The sequence below is a fragment of the Saimiri boliviensis genome, chromosome X (genome assembly GCF_048565385.1).
Source record: "Saimiri boliviensis isolate mSaiBol1 chromosome X, mSaiBol1.pri, whole genome shotgun sequence".
NCBI lineage: Eukaryota > Metazoa > Chordata > Mammalia > Primates > Cebidae > Saimiri > Saimiri boliviensis.
The window spans coordinates 6,883,583-6,909,560 of NC_133470.1; the positions used below are offsets into that span (position 1 = coordinate 6,883,583).

General features: G+C 47.4%; 1 protein-coding gene across 1 annotated transcript in view; it reads left to right on the plus strand.

The window, feature by feature from the left end:
• WWC3 (WWC family member 3) overlaps positions 1 to 25,978 on the plus strand; it is a 131,966-nt gene that overhangs the window by 87,454 nt on the left and 18,534 nt on the right. The window contains exons 9-15 of the mRNA XM_039475502.2: positions 9,071 to 9,313; positions 15,584 to 15,673; positions 16,369 to 16,934; positions 22,172 to 22,292; positions 23,806 to 23,880; positions 24,587 to 24,673; positions 25,670 to 25,862. Of these exons, the coding sequence (XP_039331436.1) occupies positions 9,071 to 9,313; positions 15,584 to 15,673; positions 16,369 to 16,934; positions 22,172 to 22,292; positions 23,806 to 23,880; positions 24,587 to 24,673; positions 25,670 to 25,862 (1,375 nt within the window). The remainder of the gene's footprint in view (positions 1 to 9,070; positions 9,314 to 15,583; positions 15,674 to 16,368; positions 16,935 to 22,171; positions 22,293 to 23,805; positions 23,881 to 24,586; positions 24,674 to 25,669; positions 25,863 to 25,978) is intronic.

The window sequence follows — 25,978 nt, forward strand, 5'->3', positions numbered from 1 at the left end:
CACTCACCCTGTTCCAGCCATATTGGCCCCTCGGTGTTCCTCAGACGTGCCAGCGTGCCTGCACTGAGCAGCCCTTTGGGCCTCCCACTGGGCGTCCTCCCCACTGAGCCAACTCTTGACCTAGCATCTGCAGCTGGCGTAATGATGGCCCCTCAGGGTGTCTACATCCTGATCACTACAGCCTGTGAAGATGTGGCTTTCTGTGGCAAAAGGGACTTCGCAGATGTCATTAGATTAGGGATCCTGAGATGATGGGGGAATAAGCCTGGATGATGCAGGCGGGCCCAGTGTCATCACAAGGGTCCTCATAAAAGAGAGACAGGACGGTCAACAGCAGAGAGGGAGATGTGAGGTTGGAAGCAGAGGTCAGAATAGTGTGGAGCATGGAGCCAGGAGCCAGGGAGCATGGGCAAGCCCTGGAAGCTGGAAGGTGCACAGAAACAGATTCTCCCCTGGAGCCTCCAGAAGGAACACAGCCCTGTAGACACATTTTCGACTTCTGCCTTCCAGAACAGTAAGGGAATAATAGATGTTGCTTTGAGCCATTAAGCTTATGGCAATTTGGGGCAGAAAAGAGCAAACCCATACAGTGCCCTTGGCCTGGAATGAGGTGGCTTTTCCCCAGGTTGTCACATGACCTCTGCTCTCCTTTTGATCACCTTGTTAGAAAGGTTTCCTTGACCATCCTGAAGAAAATGGCACCACCCCGTTCTCGCCCCTCTCCCCGCATTTGCTGAGCAAATGTTATTACCTAAGTGTTGTTTACTTTCTTATTACCTGTCTCTCCCTGTGAAAATGTAAATAACCCACATGAATACAGGGAGTGTATGTCATTGCTGTAAGCCCAGCAGCTACATACTCAGTGAATATTTATTGAATGAGTAAATGAGGGTCCTATGTGGTTGCATTTGCTATTTGGCCTTTGCCCCAGGACTGGGTGAGCCAGGGCAGTCCCCAGGCCAGGTCAGCTCCAGGCCAACTGCTCTGCTCCTGGGTCCCTTCTTCAAACCTCCATCCAGGTGTGAGCCTTGGGGTCTCTCACCTTGACTTGAGAAGGGAAAGGGCTTCAAGACGTCGGTGCATTTAGGGATTGAAGGTAGACAGGGAACGGTCTCTCCCTTTCAATGACTATGTTTAAAGTGTGATACGTCAACACACTGAGCTAGACTCACAGTTCTTGGCCTTCATGGACATTTGAAAGGGCTACTAGCCTTTGAACTCCATAATCAATCCTCTCCTTGGACGTTGGAGAAAATGGCATTGAAATTGGGCCCTGAAGGAGTGTTGGGGTTCCAGTTGCCCATCCGTTGGGGATGGGCTTTCTCAAGTAGGAGTGGGGGTCAGGAGTGGGGGTGAGGTGTCAGTCTGCAGCAGCTGGACTGACCTGGAATTGCAAGGCAAAGGCCAGCCAGGGTGGAATCAAGGATGCGTGAGCAGGGAGACAGGCCATGGCATGGGGGCCATGATGTCCTGAAGAGGTGTCAGAATTGCTGGGTACCTTGGAGTTGGGAAAGTTAAGTGTGAGCCATTCAGATGGTGGTATGTGGAGGAGGGCCATTGGAGGAACCCAGATGGCATAGAGATGAAGTCACCCAGCAGCTGAGCTCACCTTGGGAGATGGAACACAGGGAGAAAGGAGGAGATGCGAGGACTGAGCCTGAGGAAGTCCAATCAAGGGCCTGGCAAGGATGAGACTGGCCAGAGGGTGTGGTAACAGGTCCAAGAGACGATGGCTGGCGCTGGAGGAAACAAGAAGAGGAAGTATACCTGAGAAGACACTTGTCTCTACGGGCCCAGTGGCTGTGAAGGAACGGAAAGCAAGGGGTGCCATTGGCTGACAGGCAGGCCTCTGCATCCCAAGCCCAGCCTGAGATGTCCCTGGCCCATGGTGCATGGAGAAAAGGAGGGCCAGCGGCAGGTTTTCCCGAAGGCCACTCGCTGCTTTCCATTCAAAGAACTCTCTCATTCGGAGACATATGTACATACATGTAATATATATTTTAATATATTCAATACATACATATATTATATAATACATATTTAATATGCGTATTATATATTTTTTTCTGTTAAAACAACTTTCTCTTATAAACTAATGATGATAGTTGATGTTAATTGGTTTTTCCAAAATCTTTACTTGGCAAAATACCAAGCTGGGAGTCCTAAATTCATGCCGTCAGCACACTCCCCCTCTTAAATTTGACTGGCCTGGGGGAAGTGCAAGAGAGATGCTGCTCTCCCTGGAATTAAAGGAGGAGGATGGCCTGGAACAGAGTTTCCAGAGGCTCATGGTAAAGTGGAGGGTTGTTTCAAAGGCAGATCTTGGTTTTGACAATGAGTTTGGTGTGTTCAGTGGACCTGAAGCTGCTTATAAACATTCTTGATGTGTTCTTGTCAGTGGAATCTGCAGCGGAGATGGCAGTTTGCTGTCATTGATTGCAGCTCCCTCAGGCTCTGGTTCCCTGATGGGGGGGGCGGTGCATGTGTCCAGTTCCCTTGGAGTGATCGTTTCTGCCTCTGATCATTCTACATTGGTTCTTATAGTAAAGGCTTGACCAGTAAGTGCCTGCCCACCATGTGAACTACTCAGCTGTAGGTCACAGAACCCTCAGCAGCCCAGGTGAGGCCCTAGACTTTACATAGCTTGTGGCTATGTAGGACCATATTAGCTCCCCTCTGTCCCATCCCCATAGACAGATGGAAGGCTAGGAAGGTTGATGTCATCAGGTCTCCAGCACCCGATCAGTGATTTCATTACAAGTGCTTTTTCTGAGTGTTCTGTTAGACTGTCTCTAAATGAGGCACGTGAGGAGAACAATATAGACCTGGGAAGAGAGCAGTGGCAAGTGGTTTTCCGGCAAGAACTCAGTCTTGTAGAACAAACATTAACATTCCAGGAGCCAGGTGCTGAGTGCCACAGTCAAAGCATGGCAGCTTTGAGGTCCTGTCTGTGGACTCTTTACTCAGCCCCCTTGACCAGGCTGGGACACAGTGTCCTTGATATCCCTGTGAGTGTCCCTGGAGAAGTGGTGTGCTATGAGCAGGAAGACATCATGTACCCCCATCAACCCACCAAAGCATGAAAAAGAATGTATTGCTTTTAGTGGCAATGGTAGCAAAGAATAATGCGTTCTTCCCTGCTCCCTCATTCTGAGCCTAATGGACAGCATGTGCCCTTTCTTCCTGCCCATGTGGACTTCTGTTATATTAGTGCCACTATTCAGTGTTGTCCTTTTGTTCTGCTACTTTGCCCTTGGCCATTAATCTCCCAGCTCTCATTTCTGAAATCATTTCACCCTGCAGGCTTAGCTTCCCTACTGCATTAGGGTTCTACAGAGTGGGGGTAGGAGGAGAAAGGAGAGAGATTGGTTTATTATAGGAGTTGGTTCACGCCATTATGGAGACCAGGAAGTCCTACCATCTACAAGCTGGAGACCCAGGAAAGCCAGTGGTGTAATTCAGTCCAAGTCTGAAGGCCTAAGAACTGGGGGGTGGAGGGTGGAGTGGGGTGGCTGGGTGGTCCTGGTGTAAGTCTCAGAGTCTGAAGGCCTGAGAACCAGGAGCTTTGGTGTCTGAGGGCGGAAGGTAGATGTCCCAGCTCAATAAGAGAGACAGAATTCACCCTTCCTCCACCCTTTTGCTCTATTCAGTCCCTCAATGAATTGGATGGTACCTACCCGTGAGGTGGTGAGGGTGGTTCTTCTTTGCGCAGTCCACTGATTCACATGATTATCTGTTCCAGAAACTCCTTCACAGACACCCTCAGAGATAATGTTTTACCAGCTATCTGGGCATGCCTTAGCCCTGGCAACTTGACACACAAAGTGAGCCATCATGCCTGTCCTCTGCAGAACCTCCTGTGGTTTGCTACTTCTAAACAGTGGAGAAGTTTATGCCTTATGCATTTCGGAGGTCTTTCCTTGCACATATATATTTGAGATTGTTTTTAAGATGTGGGAAATTGTCAAAAATGCTGAGTTCTGGACAATGAGGGATTTCATATATATTCAGATTTATTTTATTTTATTTTTGAGACAGGGTCTCACTCTGTCACCCAGGCTGGAGTGCTGGAGTGCAGTGGTGTGCTCTTGACTCAATGCAACCTCCACCTGCCGGGTTCAAGTGATTCTTGTGCCTCAGCCTCCTGACTAGCTGGTATTATAGGCATGTACCACCACACCTGGCTAATTTTTGGATTTTTAGTAGAGATGGACTTTCACCATGTTGGCCAAGGCTGATCTGAACTCCTGACCTCAAGTGATCCACCTGCCTCAGCCTCCCAGAGTGCTGGGAACTACAGGCATGAGCCACCCCACCCAGCTGGATTTCATATATATTCAGGTTTAAAGGAAGTTTGTGGAAGTTGAATTCTTAATTCTGAGTGGTGATGTGATTTCTAGAGAATTCTCTGGTCAGATGATCCCTATCATGATGACCAGTTTCGTATTTTTAACTGTGGGCCCTGTGCAATGTACCAAAAGGACTGCTTGCACCTTTCCCTTCAGGATTCCCAAGGCAGACCTAACGATAGTATTTTCACATTACTTGTTTAAAAATTTAGAAATTTTAAAAGTGAAGTTGAAAGAAAGAGCAAGTCTTCTTGAAGCAATCCCGGTGACGCAGATGGCTTCTTATTTTTAACTTAAGAGCACTTGTTCCAGGACTGTGGACAAACTGTAGCTGTTGCCATAGAAACACTCTCAGTCCAGATAGGAACAAAACATTCGGTCCATCCAGTTTCTCTGCCTCTTAGTTTTTGTTGCCAGGATCAGGCCTGCTATTCATCAGTTGTTGGGGATCACTGTAGTGTTATGATTCCAGTTGAATTTGATCAATCACTTGAATTTTTTCTTCATTTCTCAAATGACTTCATATCTGGGTTTTAGGGGTGGGGCACAATTGTGAGAAATAAGGAAAAGCATCTTTGCCATTGCAGCTCTGTCTTCCGCATTCGGGTCAATGTGAAGAAGCCTGTAGACTTCCTGCTTTTTATTTGATGCAGTTGCTCTCTGAAGATCTGTCTGTTGCAAAGGGAGAATATGTCAGGGCTGGGAAGTCGAGGACAGGGTGAGATATTGGTGTATTAGTAGACCTTTTTTATCCCACATATTCTAGATTCAGACTTCTCAAACTTCTGACATTAAGAGTTGAGTAGAATGCACACTGGTTTATCAATACTTAGTTCAATCAGCTGAAGTGATGTCATTGTTCGTCTGACTTAGATCTCAGCTGATGTTTTCTTTAACCTTTGCTTTTTATTTAAATGGGTATTTACCACAAGAAAACTAAGAGACAATGTAAGACATATCAAACCTGTAGCCATAATTGCAATCTGAAGGCATGAGGCTCTAAGCTGACACGACGTCCTGGAATGTGCCTTTGGGATCTCTCACGACTCTTCACCATGGGTTAGGACCGTGGACTGCCTGGAGTTCTGCTTGCTATTCCAGTAAGCAGCGGGATTTTAGTAACACGAGAAATGATACTGTAGAGTGCAGATTTTTTTGTATAAATTCAAATAATTGGGGATTATTCTTGATATGCCTCAATACTTTTTATTATTAAAAGTGCATTTTTTTTCCTATAAACATGCAAATCGTATTTAAGATTTTCATGTGAATCATGAGAGTCTAAGTCATTTCTGCGGCATAAATGCAGACTTCCGTTCGTGGTTTAATGGTCCCTGGGTTGGAACGGAAAAGGTGTTTGGGCAAAAATCATAAGGGAAAAATGATTCGTATTTTATGTTTGTCTACATTAGGCCTGCTCAGGGAATAGAATTTGGGAATCACGTAATAAATAAACCTGCATGCTTGATTGAACATTTGCTTTCTTCACTATCAGGACATGGGGACATATATTTTAAGGCTTTTAAAAGCATTTGGGAGAGATTTTATATAGGCCATAAAATGTATTACCTATCAAAAATAAGAATCACTGAAGAATGTAGTTGACTCACAGAAAAAAAAAATTCTTTCTAATTTTAAGCTGCTATTAGTTCTCTTTACAAATAAACTTGGGAAAGTTTTGTTTGCAAACTTTAACCATGACCTTGCTCTGCTTCCATGTATTTAATGTCACTGAGATGATATTTCAAAGAAAAGCCTTTCTGGAAATTGTTTTTCCTTTAATATCCAAAATTGGAACAACAGCACTTACAGGAGCGAGGCTCCAACCAGTGGATCAGCTGTCTGGCGTGGAAGTAGAAGAAGGTGCATTGAAACTCAGTACATCTGTGTTTAGCCTTAGGCAGGAAGTCTGTTTCTTCAAGTAAACCTAACATACTAAAGATACTCCCTGCAGATGGCTCGTTTCCGGCCCATGGCAAGGTAGACAAGGCATAGGATTTTAAAGGCAGCGGTGTCTTGTCTGGCCCGTGGGAACATAAGAACAATCGATTGTTGAAGGAATCCTAGTACTTTTGGCTTCCAGTACAGACAGACAGACGTGCTTCTCTAGACCTTGCTGAAGCAGGCCCCAAATGTTCATACCTAAAACATGGGGACAAATAAAGAAATTGCACTTTCCAATATATACCAGTTTCTTCTAGATTAATGTATAGCTCTGAAATGAAGAAGAGATTATTTTTGTTTTGAAATTATATTATTCAGGCCCCACAATTCTTAGGCACCGAAATGTTTGCCTAGTGTTCGGCACAGCCGAAACAACATTTCCAGATGGGTTGCAAGAAGTCAACCTCATCCAGACTTTATTGCTGCTAGAAAGGTCGTCCCTTGCCATATGTCCTTGCATATTTTTCCTGCCAGCTGTGGGAAGTGACAGGACATGGTTTAATTTGGGCTGCTGTTCTGTTTCTTTATGCCTGCAGCAGGAAGGTCTTTTGAAACTTGCCCTTTGCCTCTGCCTCTCCTCCCTCCTATAATTCATTTTTCTTCCTCATTCTTTTTTTTTTTTCTGACAGTGCATATTACTTGAGATTTTCCTGGAAAGGGTGTGATTATCTGGAATTGGATCTTCTGCCACCTTCAACAACCTGAATCCTTGTAGGCTAGCAGCTAACCTAGAGCTGGCAGACTCAAATGGAATCTTGATCTCTTCATAGTTAAGGCTCAGAAAACTCAAAAGGAGTGCTTTGTAAAATACATCTGTTTATGTTATATGCATGATAATTAGTATGAGGACAAAATGATCGGGTGAACTTATAGCGGGGGCTCAGATAGACTTTCCTGTGGATCAAATAAATGGAAATGAAAAAAAGTATGAGGATGCAGATTTGCTCATTGGTCTTCATCTTTTATATTTATTTTTTGTCTTGGTCTACTGTAGAATGTTCCAGAAATGTCATTGGGTATAATGTCTGATTTGGCACTGACTTATTTGTGGGTTTGCTTCTAGTGTATTTTCCTTGGGCTTTGGGTATATGACTGCCATAAATTTTAATTACACTAATTAGGCATACGTGGACGCTTAAGCCCAGTTGGATTCCTAGCCCTGTTCAGCTGCCTCTGTCATTAGTTTTTCTGGTGACATTGTTTGGCACCATCTTCGAACACATTTTCCGGAAATTAGTTTTAAGTTAGAAAATAACTCGTCTAATAAAGCTACTGACATTCAACTAGTTTCTTTACCTTGTTGGAGAAGTGAACTTGAGTAAAATGCATACATTTAAACTATAACTTGTACTCCCGTTTCTTTCCATAACTGTGGGCTTTCCGACTGGTTTGGTGCCTAGAGAGGGAGTCGCACCCGATCCTCATGAATCCATGGACTTGTGCTTGTGCTCGTGCCTAGTTTAGGGAGCCTGACTTGGCACAGGGCTGGGCAGCAGGTTTTAACGTGTCTGGCAGTACTAGTCAATTGGGGATATCCACATGGCTCATAGTGTAGAGGAAGATTCTGAGGTCTAGACCCAGTAGGGAGGAAGCCAGCTGTGATTAGTGCCATGTACTGTGGGCACAGGACGATGCAGTCTCAGGAGCACCTCTGCCCTGCATCTTCCTTGGAGGATACAGTGCTGCGTGTGCCTGCCGCATCCCTGTTCTCACAGCTCTTGGTGATCTCAGAGAACTGTTTGGATTTTGTTTTTGGTCGAGTATGCCAAACTGTGTCCTCCACAGCACGGGGTTCAGGTTGAGTTTGGCATTTCTAATTTCTCCCTAGAAACTGATATCCCTCATCTTTAACCTTACTTTCTAGTCTTATTTTTAAAGGATGCTTTAAAAATACAGGCCACATCTGTTTCACTTAATGTGCATTCAGTAGCACCTCATGACACAAAAAGTAATGCGGTCTGTTAGCCAAGCAAGCACTTGGAAATTTCTAGGTGTGGAAACTGATAGGAGCCTCTGTTTTTCCACCTTGAGGATTGTGGCTCTTTGCATCCACCCACATCATCTCTTGCCAACAACCACGCTCACAGGGCTGCCTCTTGTCCTCTCATATATTTACAGGCATGTTTGTTCACTATGCAATGCACTCAGCTTTTGTCGAGTTCCCACTTGCTCTCTGCAAGGTGTTTTGAATTCATGTGTGGCCAGGGGCTCTAGTGCAGGAAGCACACAGAACCAGAAGACATGGAGCACGAGGCTTCAAAGGTTTTCCTTTCTGGAGCCACGTGATGAGTGCATTTCTCTTTCGCTATTTTGCTAAGGTGGCTGTCCATGGTTAGGCACAGCTGAGGAGGCGGGAGGCCGGCAGCATTTTGCGGGGTTCAACATGCTGTTTAGCTACTGATGAGGATGAGCAGGAGAAACAAGCAGACTCCCTCTTGCTCTGGGACAGTTTCACATAGGAAATCAGGAGTCTGAGCCACCCAGAGAGAGCATGGGCATGTTGAGGGCTGCTGGCCTTTTTGCGAGTTCTTTGGAACCAGCACGATGGGGTTATTGTCATCTTGAATCTCAGGCTAAGAGAGCTTCAGTAAAGGACTTCTGCACCATTTTTTAGGACCCATTGTTTCCAAATCCTTTTGAGTGTAAAGGTCACTTGGTGCAATCATTTCACTGCTTATTTGGCAGAGGGAGTTTACAGAATCAGTGTGAGACGTGGAGCTGTAAAGATGGCGTTTTCAGCCCGCGATGTCCTTGTTCTCTCCCTGTCTCTCTCGCAGAGTGTCGAACATCCAGCAGCAGCTGGCCCGGCTTGACAATGAGTCGTGGCCAGGCACGGCCGAGGCTGACAGGGACCGGCTGCAGCTTGTCAAGGAGAAGGAGGCCTTGCTGCAGGAGCTTCAGCTCATCATCGCACAGCGGCGCTCTGAGGGAGACGTGGCCCGGCTGGAGGAGGAGCGGGAGCGCCTGGAAGAGGAGCTGCGGCACGCACGGGCCACCTCTGCACAGGGCGCCACGGAGAGGTGGGTCACAGGGGGACACGACCTCCAGCAGAAAGCTGGCTGGAAAGACTACACAGGGTGGCTTGCGTGTGGCTGGAGGGTGTTCTTGATAATTACTCAGAGCCTCTCTCTGCATGAGATGGCAGGTTATGTCAAAGGCTGGGCCTGCCTTCCACACTTCACAGCAGTTTCTCTGTGGTTATCATCTGGGCTTTAGAGAACAGCCTCTCCCCATCATGTTAACATCTTGTCCCCTTGAGCTCACATGAACAGCTCCACAGAGAATTTAATAGACACTTGGATGATTTGATCTGTTCAGATGCTCTTACTCCTACTATTTCCCAATGGTCTTCTGTATATTGGGCATCCTTTATGCTTGCATGTTCGTGGGTCATCTTCAGAGGAGACAAGTCTGTGGTTTGACACTAGGGGCTTACGGCAGCCTCAGAGGGAAGCGGTGGTGTTTGGAGAGTTGAACTCAGAGTCCTAGGCAGAGGAGTTTGATTTTTCCTGAGATGGTGGCTTGCCCTGTCACCTCACCCTGAGTAAACTGCGAGTGGAATCTAAATGTGAAAAGGGACTGTGCAGCTGAAGCTTTCCGCTGTACTCTTGCGCATTCTGCATAGGAGGGCCTGGGAGCTCCTGTTGCTTCTCTGTGAATCGGGGTGGACTTGGCCCCACAAATGCTGCCTGCCCCTCAGGGCCCTACACCCATGCTCCCTTGACTGTGGCTACTGTCAAAGTCTGTAGCCCTCCATGAAGCCAGTGTTAGCCCCTATGCCTGGGTTCAAAGGTGGGGACAGCAAAGCCGGACCAGCTTTGACTCACATGGGGGTCTCATGTGGGACCAGCCCAGGTGCTGAATCCTGGGACTCAAGTCCTCAACCAGGACCTAATCGCCCCAAGTGTGTTTCCTGAATCTGCTACTAAATGACATTGGCCAGAAAAGCACATCCCTGTGTGCTAAGCACTTGCACGCAGATCGCATGAGGATGGGGCTGTTGTAGCTCTGGACCTTCTGTGCCAGTGCACACAGGGTGCATTTCTCCATGTCACCTCCCTTCATTGGAGGGGTGCTTGCAGTTTACCAACATGGGGCCACATGGTAGGAGGCTTCCCCCAGCATAGCCTGGCAGCATGAGGACACCTGGCATGGCCCAGGGGCAGAGAGAGAGTGAGGTTAGCACCTTAAGGCTGAGCTGTGCCAGCTGTGGAACTGGGCCCAGTCTGCCCATCTCAGCTGCAATGTCATCAGCAGCAAATGGGAGGCATGTGCTGGGCTGGGGGTGTCATCAGGGGGACAAAGAGAGAGATGTGCTCCTCCTTCAGGCCTCCCACTCGTTGGGCCTCCCACCCCAGCATATGATACATGTGGCGGCCTCCCAGCTGCTCAGAGCCAGCGTCTCTGGAGGGAGCTGGTGCCTGTCTCCTGGGCTGAGGGAGCAGGCTTGAGGTGAAGGTCACATACCCTAGATAATCTCTCAGATGGCTCCTGTCAACGCTTGTGACATCCTTTATTTTAGTTTGCTCATGTTAGTGCGTGGTGGGCATTTATACAAGATACTGATGTTCAGCAGAGAACCCCAGGACTCTGTTGCAAGATGTTTGCCATCCTGAGAAATTCTCTTTCCAAGGATGGCTGCTTTTATTATAGGGGTGATTGAAAATTAAAGATGTATCAAAAAGCAAAAATTCGGGCCGGGTGCGGTGGCTCATGTCTGTAATCCCAGCACTTTGGGAGGCCGAGGTGGGCGAATCACAAGGTCAGGAGTTTGAGATCAGCCTGGCCAGCATGGTGAAACCCCTTCTCTACTAAAAATATAAAAAAATTAGCTGAGCATGGTGGTAGAGGCCTGTAATCCCAGCTACTTGAGAGGCTGAGGCAGGAGAATTGCTTGAACCCGGGAGGTGGAGGTTGCAGTGAGCTGAGATCGCGCCACTGCACTGCAGCCTGAGTGACAGAGCAAGACTCTGTCTCAAAAAAAAAAAAAAGAAGAAAAAGAAAAAAGTCGGTTTTGCCAAACCTGAAATAACATTTTCCTTTGTTATAATTGAATGGCATCTTTACAATAAAGTACTTTATGTAAAGTAAATAAAGACAATAAATTCAACTTTATATATTTTCATAATCTGTTAGCTTACTTTCCTGCTCCTTTTCATAGCAGTAGTAAATATTCCTTGAATTGGGGACACAAGGCTGTGTGCTTTAGGAGTTGGGCCCTGGCCAGTTTTCCGCCAGGAAACTGTATCCCCTTTTCTTTTTGTTGAAAAAATATGTACAAAAGTCAGGCAAATGTCTAAGACCCTCGTATTAGCAGTTTATGTCCCAGCCAGTTTTTAGGTGTCTCATTTATTGCCAGCATGCGCCCTGTTTGGTAAGGAAGTTACGTTTTTGGTCATCTGCAACTTTCATAATAACAAGCATCAAGTTAGACTGCACATGTGGGCACTCGTGGGCACTCATGGGTGGTCTTGTATGCAGATGCACTGTCTCTCTCATGCTCCGAAATGCGCCTGTTCAGTATAGTAACAAATGCAATGTATTGGCTAGTAGCGGGCAGTTCGATCTAAACTTTTTCGCTACAGATAAAACAATCTGAAAATACATCATGAGTAAAGACAGTCTAAAACCGTGCACACGTACAAATGTATCTATATGTCATGTGTGTGAAAATGGACAGGACTGGAATGTGCCGATGTATTTAGCGACGGGTTGGAAATTCTACCCTGGTCACTCAAGAGTGGAGTCAGTTTTCAGTAAGAACTCAATTTAGTTTCTATTAATTTGAGATTTGAGCTAATAGAATTCAGGTTAGGTTAGACTTTCTGAAAAGCATTATGAAAAAAGTTAATAGCCTTGGACTGGGCTTTGGTAAATTCCCTACAACAAATTGCTTTCTGGGGCTGGTCACTGTTTGCCACTGGATACGCTCTGTTGGTGGTGTCTCTGCCCCTGGGGTCCTCTGTGATTTAATAGTGTCCCGGCGCTTGAGAGAGTGTGATACAGAGAGTGGGTTCCAAGTTACAGCTCCAAAGCCCAATGAGGGGTGTATTGTGAACTTCCTTTTAAAACTCTCTACTCTCCATCTTCTGAAAAAGATGAGGTTTTTGAGGATATCTCGCTTGATAGGCATTAGGTAGGATGTAAGTATCATAGTAAATGTTTTTCAGTAGTAAAATGTGCCTTGGCTTTGGGTTCAAGCCAGCCTGACCAAGCTTTGAACTTGCATAGTGGAGGCAAGTTACTTTGTATGAGTTTCCTCATCTGTAAAGCAGGGGTAGAATCCAAAGAACAGTAAGGAATAAGGCAGTGCTTCTCGCCTACTGTGACACACACAGAGCCACTCAGTGGAGCTTCACAATTGCTTTTTAAATGTTACTATCGTTTGTACAAGTTATCAAAACATTTCCCTTAAAAATTAAGATATCATAGGTAAGTGGAATCTTGGAACATTCTGCTCAAGAGTTTATTATAGTTGTTCTCAAACATTTTGGTCTCAGAACCTCCTTTCTTTTTTAATTTTCTTTGAGGAGGAGTCTTGCTTTGTCACCCAGGCTGGAGTGCAGTGGCACGATCGTGGCTCACTGCACCCTCCACCTTCTGGGTCCAAGCAATTCTCCTGCCTCAGCCTCCTGAGTAGCTGGGATTATAGGTGCCCGCCACCATGCCTGGCTAATTTTTGTATTTTTAGTAGAGATGGGGTTTCACCAGCTTCGCCAGCCTGATCTCCAACTCCTGACCTCGTGATCCACCCACCTCAGCCTCCCACAGTGCTGGGATTACAGGCGCGAGCCACTGCGTCTGGCCAGGACCTCCTTTCAGTGTTAAAATACTGAGGATCCCAAAGAGCTTTTGTTTATTGTGATTTTTTAAAGTTATTTTTCCTTCTTGTTTTGTTTTTCTTTTTTCCCTACCCAGTGACATATCAAGTGTTTATGTGGATTTTTATGTCAGTATTTACTAATTTAGAAGTTAGCCCTGGAGAATTTTAAAAATATTTATTTATTAAATATAACAATAGGCCAGGCACAGTGGCTCATTCCTGTAATCCCAGCACTTAGGGAGGCTGAGGCAGGAGGATTGATTTAGTTCAGGGAGTTCAAGACCAGTCTAGGCAATGTGGCAAAACCTCCTCTTTACAAAAAATACGAAGGTTAGCTGGGTGTGGCAGCACATGCCTGTGGTCCTAGGTACTCGGAGCCTGAGGTGGGAGGATGGATTGAGCCTGGGAGGTGGAGGTTGCAGTGAGCTGCGATGACACCACTGCACTGCAGCGTGCACAACAGAGCGAGACCCCATCTCAAAAAATAAAAAAGACAATAAAATCCTATTATGTGTTAATATTAGTAACATTTTTATGACTAATAACTTTATTAAAACAAAAAGCCATAGTGAGAAGAGTGGTCTGATTTGCCATTGTTCTGTAGCTCTTTAGTGTCTGGCTTGCTGGAGGGTAGCTGCTTTGGCATTTGACACATTTGGCTTTTTTTTTTTTTTTCTTTTTTCCTTTTTTAAAGCCCATTGTGATAGGGTTATTTTGAGTGAATATGTGAAGACCATCTGACTGCCTATGGATATGCCACTGGGAAGGAGGGGACCTCATAGGATCCCTGAAAGGGTTTCAGGGATCACAGGGGTCTTTGGATCATGCTTTGAAAACCATTGGTTTTAATGTATGATACTGAACTTGAAAGTGGGTTGTGTCGTGGCTTCATTTAGGACAGTGCTTGTACTGTGCCGCCAGCTGAACTACACACAGCACCATTTGGGATTTTGTTTGCATCAAGAGAAACAAAGGCTCATTAGGATTTATTGGTTGAAACTTGTAAACAAATTCAGACTGGTTTGTCTTCCTTATTGTAAGTTGGTGGCGCATCTGTTTCCTTGATGGATGATAGTTGGTCTTTGTTGATCAGTCCTCATTTGCCATACATTATTTTATCTATTCAGCATGAGTTCTTTGAGCTGGAAATTGTGGTCTCCATTTTTACAGATAATGAAATTAAGTACTCAGAGAGGGTGAGACATTTGTCTAAGGCCACGTAGCTCCTGAGTTCATGGCCAGGTAGGCTTGTCTGAGTCCCAGGCTACTGTCAGACACTGCTTCTGGTTTCCTCTGACCCCCACCTGACCAAGCTCCTTAAACCTGTCGGGCACGTCCCCTTTCCTGTTGGTGGAAAGAGGAAGGCTTTAAGGGTGCCTACTGCAGCCACACGTCACAGTGTCATCATTTGGTTTGTAAATCAGGAGTGTTTCCGTCTAGAGGCAAACATTCACGGACTTGTCCAGCAACTGTTTATCAAGTACCTGTCTGGGGTGAGCTTGATTTTAGGCTATGGGATTTCTGTAGTAGGAACAGATTTTGTTCTAGGAAAGTACAAAGTAGAAAAAAGTAGAAGGAAGGAAAACAAAAATACCTCCAACCCCATGACCTGGAGATGGCCACAGCTGCTATTTTGTTTCATTTGCTTCCAATGTTTTAACTGTATAGATTGTAGAATTATATTTGTTCTTGACTAGAAGGAGGCCTAGTATGAAGGAATCTGATTTGCTCCAAGGAATTTCAGCAGATGACTATGTATTCTGCATTTGAGCTCATCTGCTGGTTATCTGTCCTTCTGCTCACCTACCTGTTCTCCCATCCATCCAAGCAGGTATCCATCCAGCCACCCAGCCAGCCAGCCAGCCATCCACCTCACCCACCCATCCAGCCACCCACCCATGCACCCATCCAGCCACCCCACCCACCCATCTAGCCACCCACACCCATCCAGCCGGCCATCCATCCATTCACCCACCCAGCCAGCCATCCAGCCACCCACCCACCCATCCAGCCGCCCACCCACCCTCCCATCCAGCCACCCACCCACCCATCTAGCCAAACATCCAGCCATTCACCTACCCAGCCAGCCATCCAGCCAGCCATCCACTCATCCAGCCACCTGCCCAGCCACCCACCCATCTAGCTGCCCACCCATTTGTCTACCTGTTGTTCACGCAGCCACCTACCCACACATTGACCCATTCCTGCATCCACTCCTCTCATGCGTCCCCTCCTCTGTGCACTGTGCCTGGAGCTCCGGCAGGCACTGCTCAGGGTGCCTGGGATGTATTTTTCAAATGGGACAAAAGCAGTCTCTGTGATCTTGGCACCTGTGACCTGGGTGCTTTTAGAATGGGTGATCATTGCAACCTAATTCAGCTGGGTGGAATTGATAGTGGAGTGTCTTGTTATGAAAATATATTCCCTGTCTTTCAAATGTACTCATTGACTGTTACATTACCTACAGGATTCTGCTTCAGGAAAAAAGAAATTGTCTACTCATGCAGCTGGAAGAAGCCACCCGCCTGACATCCTATCTGCAGTCCCAGTTAAAAAGGTAGGTTCTTTTCAAAGTGAAAACTGTATTTGATCATTGTGTTCCAATGACTGGTACAGGAACTTGCTTCTCTCAGCTTATTTTGGTCCTACTGGAGCTTAGCCTGAAGTGTTGTTAGCACGGGATGGAAGAGCAGATACATTATATTTTTCACATGCTACTGTGTGACTCAAGGAATATGGAGAGAACCAAATTTGGCTTCAGGTTAAATAAGAGGCCTGAAATAAAATGTATTCAAGGATTTTGTAACCTGATTAACAGCTTCAGAAGTGTACATCTATATATATGCTCACTTTTATTCTATTTTATTTTTAAAGGATCTGAATATTTTTAAGATAGTAAGATTTGGCTGCTCCAGAATGGCCCTGTGCATGTTCCTCAGCCCTCACTATATGGTAGAGCACAATGTCAAGGGCCTTAGATGTGTCATTCTCACAGTTATTCCTCCTAACCATGTCCGAGGTGGGAACTGTTCTCATCCCAGCCCTAGTGAGCCCATGGGAGTGCCAAGGGGGTGAATGGCTTGACCAGGTGTACCTGGCTAGTTTGTATTCCAGCTGGGACTGGGACTGGGACTGGGACTTGGGCATGGGATCTGCTGTTCCCTACTGCTCTCTGCCACCCTTTCTGTACTCTCAGGGTGAGCAGGGGGCGGCTGCCTTGCCATCTCAGATGGCCATGCTGTCTCATTTCAGCCTGTGTGCCAGCACCCTGACGGTGTCCTCGGGTAGCAGCCGCGGGTCCCTGGCCTCCAGCCGTGGGTCTCTGGCCTCCAGCCGGGGCTCCCTGAGCTCGGTCAGCTTCACTGACATCTACGGCCTCCCACAATACGAGAAGCCTGACGCTGAGGGTGGCCAACTTCTACGCTTCGACCTCATTCCCTTCGACTCACTGGGGCGAGATGCCCCCTTTTCAGAGCCCCCAGGCCCCTCGGGCTTCCACAAGCAGAGGCGGTCCCTGGACACACCCCAGTCCCTGGCATCGCTGTCTTCCCGCTCCTCCCTCTCCTCGCTGTCACCCCCAAGCTCGCCCCTGGACACACCCTTCCTCCCTACCTCACGGGACTCGCCACTGGCGCAGCTGGCGGACAGCTCTGAGGGGCCAGGCCTGGGTGCCATGGACAGACTGCGGGCACATGCCTCAGCTTTGGGGGACGAAGACTTGCCAGGCATAGCAGCCCTTCAGCCACACGGGGTCTCTGGAGACGGGGAAGGGCCACAGGATCGAGGACCCCCACCGGCCGGTGCTCCTGTGGGCGGAAGTAAGTGTGGATGTAGCCTCCTGTTGGGTGAGGGTTAGCTACAGGGAGAAAACTGTTGGGGCCAGAGTGAGGGCGGCTGGCTTTCCAGGTCCATGGTGAGCTTTATGTTTAAGAACATGGATGGGATCAGCAAGGGCACACACCTGCCCTTTCTGGTCTGTGTTGGGGAAAGATCATTGAAATTGACAAAGTTGTCTTTCCTAGGTATTTGGCTTGTTTTCAAAAAGTAATTGTTGAAAACCAGGGTAAGAAGCACACAGTCTTCTACATTCAGAGGCTTCTAGAGATGGACCAGGGCCTTCATGACTTTTGCAGTGTGTGTCCGCCGTAGACTGCTACACTAGCTGCTGTCTGGCCGCAGCCAGTGGAAATCTCGACTTCTTTCGTGGCTTCGACATTGTCTCTTTATCTTTTTAGTTCTCATAGTTTTCAAGAATATAATTCTATCAAATGTGGAAGTGAAAATAATTGTGTAATTTCAAAGGACATGCCCATAAATATCAGTCATTTCTGCTGAATTGGTTTCTCAGGTGGTTCTTCAAATCGAGAAACATGAGCTCTGTGGAGCCTCATCCACACGGTTGGTGTTAGTTCAGCTCCTCCCTGGAGCCAGGGTCTTTCAGCTTGGAGCCTGCTTAGAAAATCAGACTGCTATTGAAGGGAATATTGACCCCATATGCTTTCCTGAGCCAGCCTGTGGCAACTTGATCTTCCTTTGGTTTTAAAGATTATCAAGAACAGGGTCTCCCATTCCTGAAGTTCAGCCCATTTAATTGAGTTATTTGCACAGCAAAAATGTTTTCAACATTCTGTTTAGGCAAGCACTAGATAATTCGTGCAGCAGAGTGGATCTCAGCCTGGGGTGTTTTTGCCTCTTGCCCCTGGGGGACACTTGGCAATGTCTGTACACATTTTTGATTGTCACAACTAGGGGGTGAAAGATGCCCCTGGCATCTAGCAAGTGGAGGCCAGGGATGCTGCTAAGCACCCTACCACACACAGGACAGGCCCCCCCCAGCCCCACAGAGAATGTTCCATCCCTAAATGTCAACAGGGCTGAGGCAACTAGAGAGCAGAACTGGTGTGGTGTAGTGGAAGCGGCTTCAACCTAGCACCTGGAAGGCCAAGATTTTGTTCCTGCCCTGTCCACTCTTAGCTGTGTGACCTTGAGCTCATCCCTGGACTGAGTCTCACCTTTTCCACCCTTGAACACAGTAACCTTTGTGACCCCTTCCATTCACCACCATTCTGTTACCCAAGAGATAGATGGATTGGTAGATCATAGATAGGTTGATCATGTCTATAAAATAGTAGTCTGTTGACGCTTATGTGCATAACGAGAGGCCACCATGTTCTGAGACTGCCCCGTGGCTTTTTGGCATCTCTGTTATTTTCGTGTCTGCCCCTGGGTTTACAAACACACTTTGGTATCCCCAGATACGTTGTTTCTGAAGTCCACATGTGCAGGTAACCTTCATTCACTATGTTCCTCTTTATAACCACAGCTTCATTGCGCCATGTTTATTCCATTCAGTCAAAAAAGAAGTATCCAATCAGGACTTTTTTCTTAGTCTCCCTCCTCTCCCCCTACCACCTTTTCCTTAAGGGATTGAGATTCCAGAATTCAGTCAGGTTAGGCATAAAATCTGCACAAGGCCCAACGGCCCCTTTGGGTCAGAGGAGAGGCAGAGTGGGAGGGAAAAGGACTGATTTAATTTCATATCCTGATTTATTTATTTTTCCTTCACTTTCGGTGGCAGGTGCTATAATAGTTCAAACTACTTAGATTGGCAAGTTATTTCCTTACGTGTGTAGACACTACCATCTGGTGGTGGAGTTTTACATGTGGTTCGTGATGATTTCTTGTATTCGTGATGATTTCTTGTGTTACACTGCCATCGTGTGGCAGACTTGTATATGACATTGGTGATGAATTCTTGTATAACACTGCCATCTGGTGGCAGATACTTATATGGCACCGCCGATAAATTCCCAAGTAACACTGCCCTCTGGTGGTAGATTCTTTCTTTCTTTCTTTCTTTTTTTTTTTTGAGACGGAGTTTCGCTCTTGTTACCCAGGCTGGGGTGCAATGGCGCGATCTCGGCTCACCGCATCCTCTGCCTCCTGGTTTCAGGCAATTCTTCTGCCTCAGCCTCCTGAGTAGCTGGGATTACAGGCACGCACCACCATGCCCAGGTGATTTTTTTGTATTTTTAGTAGAGACGGGGTTTCACCATGTTGACCAGGATGGTCTCGATCTCTCGACCTCGTGATCCACCCGCCTCGGCCTCCCAAAGTGCTGGGATTACAGGCTTGAGCCACCACGCCCGGCCTGGTGGTAGATTCTTATATGATATAGGTGGGGGATCTTGTGTGACACTGCCACCTAGAGGTGGGTTTTTATGATACTGCCATCTTGTGGTGGTTTCATATATTACATCGTTCTAAGGACATTTATTTGTGTCCTTAGAAACTTGAAATAATTGACCCTGTTGGGTGTCCCCAGAGGGCCAGGTTGGGTAGCCAGCTTAGGCATGAACACAGGGGGTTCCTCACTTCACTGAGGCTGTGGGAATGGCTGAGCCCAGTGGTGCTCATCATATCACCCCGCCGCATCCCCTGTCATCTGTGCTGGGAACCGTGCTGTCTAGTTTGGCCCTCAGCATATCTTAGTAAGACAAAATTTTTGTATGATAATAATCAAAGTTGTCCAAATCTGCAAAGGAGCCTCTGAATGATTTCTTCCTTGTATTTTCAATCAATCAGAGGAAGCAGAAGGCAGGTCAGAAGAGTGGGGCAATACACTGTAATCTTTCATGCTATTTAAGCATTTTTGCTAAGTTTTGTCTACCCTGGACTTTTTTAAAAGTCAGATGTGTTATTATTATGAAATACTTACGTATTTTCATCTACCCATTAGTATTTACTAATTAAAACCCATAAAAATCTTGACTTTGGTCATCTATTTATTGATATTTTATGATACTGATACTCTGTTTAATATTGCTGGCTTAAATTCTGCAGTGTTTTCACTTTGTGCCTTTTTTTTTTTTTAATCTCTTCTCATGCGGCTCGACAGAAGTGCTCACTGTAAGTGGCCTTGGGAGTCCCCACACTCACTGTTGTTGCTCAGGCCCTGGGCACACCTTTCTGCTGCGGATTGATGTATTCAGGATGGCTGGGGTGTGGCCAAGGAGGGTTATCTTATAGCTGTGATTCACTGCAACTTAGCACTTGTCCTCATCATTATCTCATTGTTAATATTCATGACGGCTGCTAAAGTTGTGTAAGAACTTTCCTAGATGCTTTCACTGTTCATTTCCTCTGTTCTGTGTTTGTTTCTGGAATGTAATGGTGTTCATTGCTGTCGTGTGTCACCTGGCAGCTTTGCTGTGCTGTGGTTTTCACTCTATTTTCTTCCTTTTTACCAAGCAGTGTTCACATCTTTGGCTCTTACTGTCTGTCTGTACTGAATGATGAAAAGGGAGTAAAGAGATTTTCACATGAACATGGGTAAGATTTGACCCTTGTCCCCCTGACAGTGCTCCCAAGGGTCCACTTCTGTGCCTTGAAGCCCCAGGGCAGACATCCAGGGTATGGAACATGGGGTCTGTGCTTTTTCTCAGCTGGCCAGTTGCCGATGGGAGTTCCTCTTGGCAATTCCTACTTCCACATGTTCTGTGGATCTAGTGACTCAGCCTGGGCTTCGAGGATTAGTTCCTTCATTTCTTTCCTCTCTGCATGGAGACAATGATGAGAGATACATGTGGCCTGGGCTGGGGAGTTGCAGGTGCTTAGGCTTGTTGCTTGGTGCTATTTCCTTGCGAGCATCTACAGCTGGGTCTGGGGACCATGCATGTCAGGGCTGGGAATGTAAATGGAGTGGTGGTTTTCTTTGCTGGGTATTGATGCAGTGGATGGAGGGGCTTCCATTTGTAGTTGAGGGCCAGGCATTTGGGTCCTTCCGTGTGGCAGGGATAAAGAGGAGAGCTGGCTTCTGGAATCCTGCTCTGCCTGAGAAGCAGTGCCTCTGGCCATCCCAGGATGGAGGCCAGTTTCCAGTCCTGGCTGATGAGGAAGAAGCAGTGAATTCCCCAAGGTGTGTCATGGCAGGCCTTTGGGAGGTTCACTGGGCCTCCATTTGACCTCACGAGGCCAAAGGCTGCAGCCCCATGTGTTTTGTGCGCTGTTGAACATATTTGTATTTCATTGGCATGAATGATAATTTGGTTGAAAGGAGAGATGGTCGCCTGTGGACTCAGTTTAGGAAGGCAGAAATGTCAACACCTTTCGTTTCTAGAACTTAGACAAAGAAAAGTGCAGAGGCGCTTTCAGCAATAGTGGATCGCCCAGCTGGGGTTCCAGTTTGATTCTATGTTCCAGCCAAGTGTGCCCCTCCAGAAAACAGACTCCTGGGATCCCAGCTGCAGTTACTGCAGGAAGGCCATTTGCATGTTTGTACTGGTTTTGTTAAAAGGAACTTATTGCCATGAGGAAGTGGGTAGAAATGGCTGATGAAATGTTCAAAGGAAACATTTCAATGGCTATTTTTGGCTCTTGAATGAAATAGATGTCAAAGATAAAAATAAGCTGCCCAGGAATAGTAGCTGCTAACCCAGAAGAGTGGCTGGGAAGGCTCCTGCCTGCGGTCATCCAGACAGCCAGGCCTGAGCCCTGGCTTCCTCCCCTGGGGCCACAGGCCTCCTAGGTGGTGTTTTCAGAGGTTGAGTCTAGGTTCATCTGTGTCCTCTGCTTTGAAGGTTGCTAATTTTTGTTAGGGTTTACTTGGATAAATGGTTTTTCCTGAGCGTAAAATCAGTATTTGTTTATGTTTATTGTACAAAACATGGAAAATACACAACAGCATAAAGAAGGGAATGAAAACCATGACTTCTTGGTGAGTGCTGCTTCTGTTCCCATCGGGGTAATGCTGCTTTCCTGTCTCGTGGGTGTGAGCAGCTTTCAGAAAGTGCCATTTGAGGGGCCAATCACCATCATCTTATGTTCTGTGTGCTCATTAATGGGGTGGAAAGAGATATATGAATCCAAGAAGTAGCCAGAAGTTCATTTCTTCAATTTTCCAATATGAAAAACAACTAGAGCACAGCATGTCTCCACGTGTGTGTGTGTCCTGGTGACTCTGGAGCACTCAAGGACTTAGCATGTGCTCTGGCATCGAGGACCCTGGTCCCCGGTGCTCTTATTTCCTGACCCTGTGTGTGTCCCTTATTTGCAGCAGTGACTCTTCGAGAAGACAGTGCCAAGAGGCTGGAGAGGAGGGCACGCCGCATCTCCGCGTGCCTGTCAGATTATTCGCTAGCCAGCGACAGTGGGGTGTTTGAACCTCTAACCAAAAGGTCTGAAGTCAGTCTTGCTATTTCCTTCTCCCTCCACAGAATCACCTGTGTTACTGGCAATCACGAAAAGATTCCATACTGAAACTTTCATACATTGACACTTTGTTTATTTTTCCAGGAGTAGGATATTTTTCTAGCTTCTTTCACCTTTGGGTGATTGGGTTTTAGAAGGAAGTCCTTCTCCCTGGCCCTGGGGGCCTAAGGCTCGAGTCTGATGGAGCTCAAAAAGGAGAATCAGTATATAGGAGAGCCCTGCTTTTCTGGAAGGGACATTCATTCATTAGAAATGAATTTCCTCCCTTCCTTGTTTTCTTAGCTACGGGAATGGTTTCACAGTGACACAGCACCTTTTAGAATTCCATGCTTTATTTTGATCGGGCATCTTTGATGGCATTATTTCTTCATACAGTTTAAGTCTCAGGTTTCTAGAAGACAATTCACTTAAAGTTAATTTTTGGACATTTCCCCAAGTATCACATGTGGTTTTAAAATGTATGAAAAGTTATTTTCTTATTCTTATTCTTATTCTTATTTTCTTTCTTTCTTTCTTTCTTTCTTTCTTTCTTTTTTTTTTTTTTTTTTTGAGACAGGCTCTTCTCGCCCAGGCTGGAGTGTAGTAGTGCAGTCATAGCTTACTGCAGCCTCAAACTCCTGGGCTTATGAATTTCTCCCACTTCAGTCCCACAGGTATCTGGGATTACAGACACGAACCACCATGCCTGGTTAATTTTTGTATTTTTAGTAGAGATGGGGTTTCATCATGTTGTCAAGGCTGGACTTGAACTTGTGGGCTCACCAAGTGTTGGGATTATAGATGTGCTCTATCACACCTGGCTAATTTTGTTTGTATTTTTAATAGAGGCAGGGTTTCAACATGTTGAATGGGCTAGTCTTTAAGTTCTGGCTTCAAGTGATCCACCCATCTTAGCCTCCCCAAAGTGCTGGGATTATAGTTGTGAGCCATTGTGCCCAGCCGCAAAGTTATTTTCCTGAAACAAGAACAACATAAAAAAGAAATAAGCTGGGCGTGGTGGCTCACACCTATAATCCCAGAACTTTGGGAGGCCCAGGCAGGTGAATCACCTGAGGTCAAAAGTTCAAGATCAACCTGGCCAACATGGTAAAACCCTGTTTCTGCTAAATATACAAAAATCAGCAGGGCATGGTGTAATCCCAGCTACTCAGGAGGCTGAGGCAGGAGAATCGCTTGAACCCCGGAGGTGGAGTCCACAGTGAGCCGAGATTGTGCCACTGCACTCCTGCCTGGGCAACAGAGCCAGACTCCATCTCAAAAACAAAACAAAAAAAAAGCCCCAGCAGTTTGTAGGTGGGTACCCAGTGAGATGCCTCATGGATTTTGGGTACCTGCCCTGTTCTTTCAGACACGTGATGAACTCAGTGACTGACATCACAATCTAATAAAGCCCTCTCATAGCATGAGGGAGCTTCTGCAGATTCTGCAGCGATTGGTTGCCTCTGGAATGAACTTGGTTGCATTTCCCCCTGTGTTCAGGAATGAAGATGCTGAGGAGCCTACCTACGCAGACACGGCCAGTAATGGAGACCCCCAAATCCACGTGGGACTCCTGTGAGTACAGACCCTACCCTGTTGCCCTTCAGGCTGGGCTGGAGACTGGGCCCACCCCATGGCTCCCACCTGCACACATAGGGCTGGAGGGACCCTTGTGACTTGAGGTCTCAGGTGAGGGGACAGAGGTGGCAGGAAAGAGTGACAGGGAAAGTGGCTCCACTGCCATCTTCCAGTATGGAGGTTCACAACTGGGAGCCACCACTTCCTGGAGCTGGGGGCCCCAGCAGAGTGTGGCTCTCCAGGACAGTTGTGCCTGTATCTGCCGGGAGTTCATTCTGCTCATTGCAGCACAGGTAGTGGGCTCCCTCTCTCACCCCCAAGAAGGTAACCAGCTGGTTGGCAGCACAGCAACTTTTGGTTTCTGATTACAGTGTCAGTAAAGGCAGACTGTGAGGCCCCCCCCCAAGGGAGACAGGGTGTTGGGGTCCCAGCCGTTTCCTTTGCTCACTCTTGTCACTGAAGTCCAGGGTGCCTCCACCCAACACGGGGGGCATTTGGTCATTCTTTGTTATGGGAACTGTGCCGTACCTGGGCTTCACCCACTATGTGCCACCTCCTCCCCACAGTTGTGACATTGCAGATGTCCCCTGGGGATGGGTCGGGGGCAGAATCCCAGTTGGTGGATGGCCGCTGCTGCAGTTGAGTTGGAAGGATGGTTTTCCCATGGGCGCCTGCCATCCATGACTCGCATCTGGTTTCCTAGGCGCGACAGCAGCAGTGAGTGTCTCCTGGTGCATGTGCTGCAGCTGAAGAATCCGGCAGGGCTGGCGGTGAAGGAAGACTGCAAAGTGTAAGCCAGGCCTCAGGGTGCTGCACAGCCGGCCACATGGCTGGGGAGGAAAAGACAGTTTGGGAGCCCCAGTTTCCAGGAAAGCACCAGGGAGTGTCTGTCTGAATTGTAAAGTCCTAAAGAGAGTCTAGCGAATGGTTTCAGGCTGGTGCAGGTGCCGGTGCCAGGCTAGTGTGTGCCATGTCAGTGCGGAGGAAGCACTTGCCTGCGGCGTGCAGGACTGCGCTGAATGCGTCTTCCTGTTCTTGGGGATAGGAGTTGCTGATGCTGTTGTGCTCTGCCCTGTGATCTTGGGGGACCTCTGTCTGGGACCAGGGAGTCCTTGGCTGAACAGGGAGAAGGAAATAGGCATTGGGAGCAGCTGGTGACTTTGGCCTCAGTCATGGGACTGTGGCCTCTCTGAGCTCCATGGCCCCAGATGGGGACCCGATAGAGGGTCCCACTTACCCAAGCAGGTGACCACGCCTGTAATGGTCCGTTCAAGTCACAGGGTGATTTGGTGAGTCTTCTAAATGCCTCAGTTACCCGTCAGTGTGAGCAGCTGGAGTTTGGCTACCCTCATGACCTCTGCAGCACTCACAGAGGGTTCAGCCCTTCCCATGTGCTTGACTGGGGGCAGGGAGGGTGGGAAACACAGGGTCCCCCATGGGTGATGGGCTGAGAAGGCAGTGGGGGAGACATGCAGAGAGAGCTGAGGGGTGATTCCCAAAACGATGGGGAGCAGCAGGGCATGGAAGTGTCCACTGTCTTCAGCCCAGGCATGGAAGTCCTCCTCCTTGTGGGTGACTTCCCCCACCCTGGGGCACATCGGTCTCTGCTTAGCTGAGAAAGGAACTTTTTGCAAAGGACTCTGCAACTCTAGCCACAGGCACCCAAAGTGGGCTGCATGGACGGGGGGAGGGCCTGCACGCATTGTGTAGGTTGGGCCTGCTCTGGGACCATGCCATAGGTGAGCGCCACCTGCACGTGCTCTTCCGTTCCCCATTTTGGTTGCAGCCACATCCGCGTCTACTTGCCCCCACTGGACTCAGGCACGCCCAGCACTTACTGCTCCAAGGCTCTGGAGTTCCAGGTGCCGTTGGTGTTTAATGAAGTGTTCAGGATCCCTGTGCATTCCAGCGCATTGACATTGAAGTCGCTTCAGTTATACGTGTGTTCAGTGACCCAGCAGCTGCAGGAAGAACTGCTGGTATGGCGCCCGGCGCTCCACCCGTCCCTGGCCTCCTTCCTTCCTCTGGGTTTCAGTCCGTCAGCCTTCATTGTGTATGTCTTTCTTTCCCTTTTTTCTCTTTTACTCTTGTCATG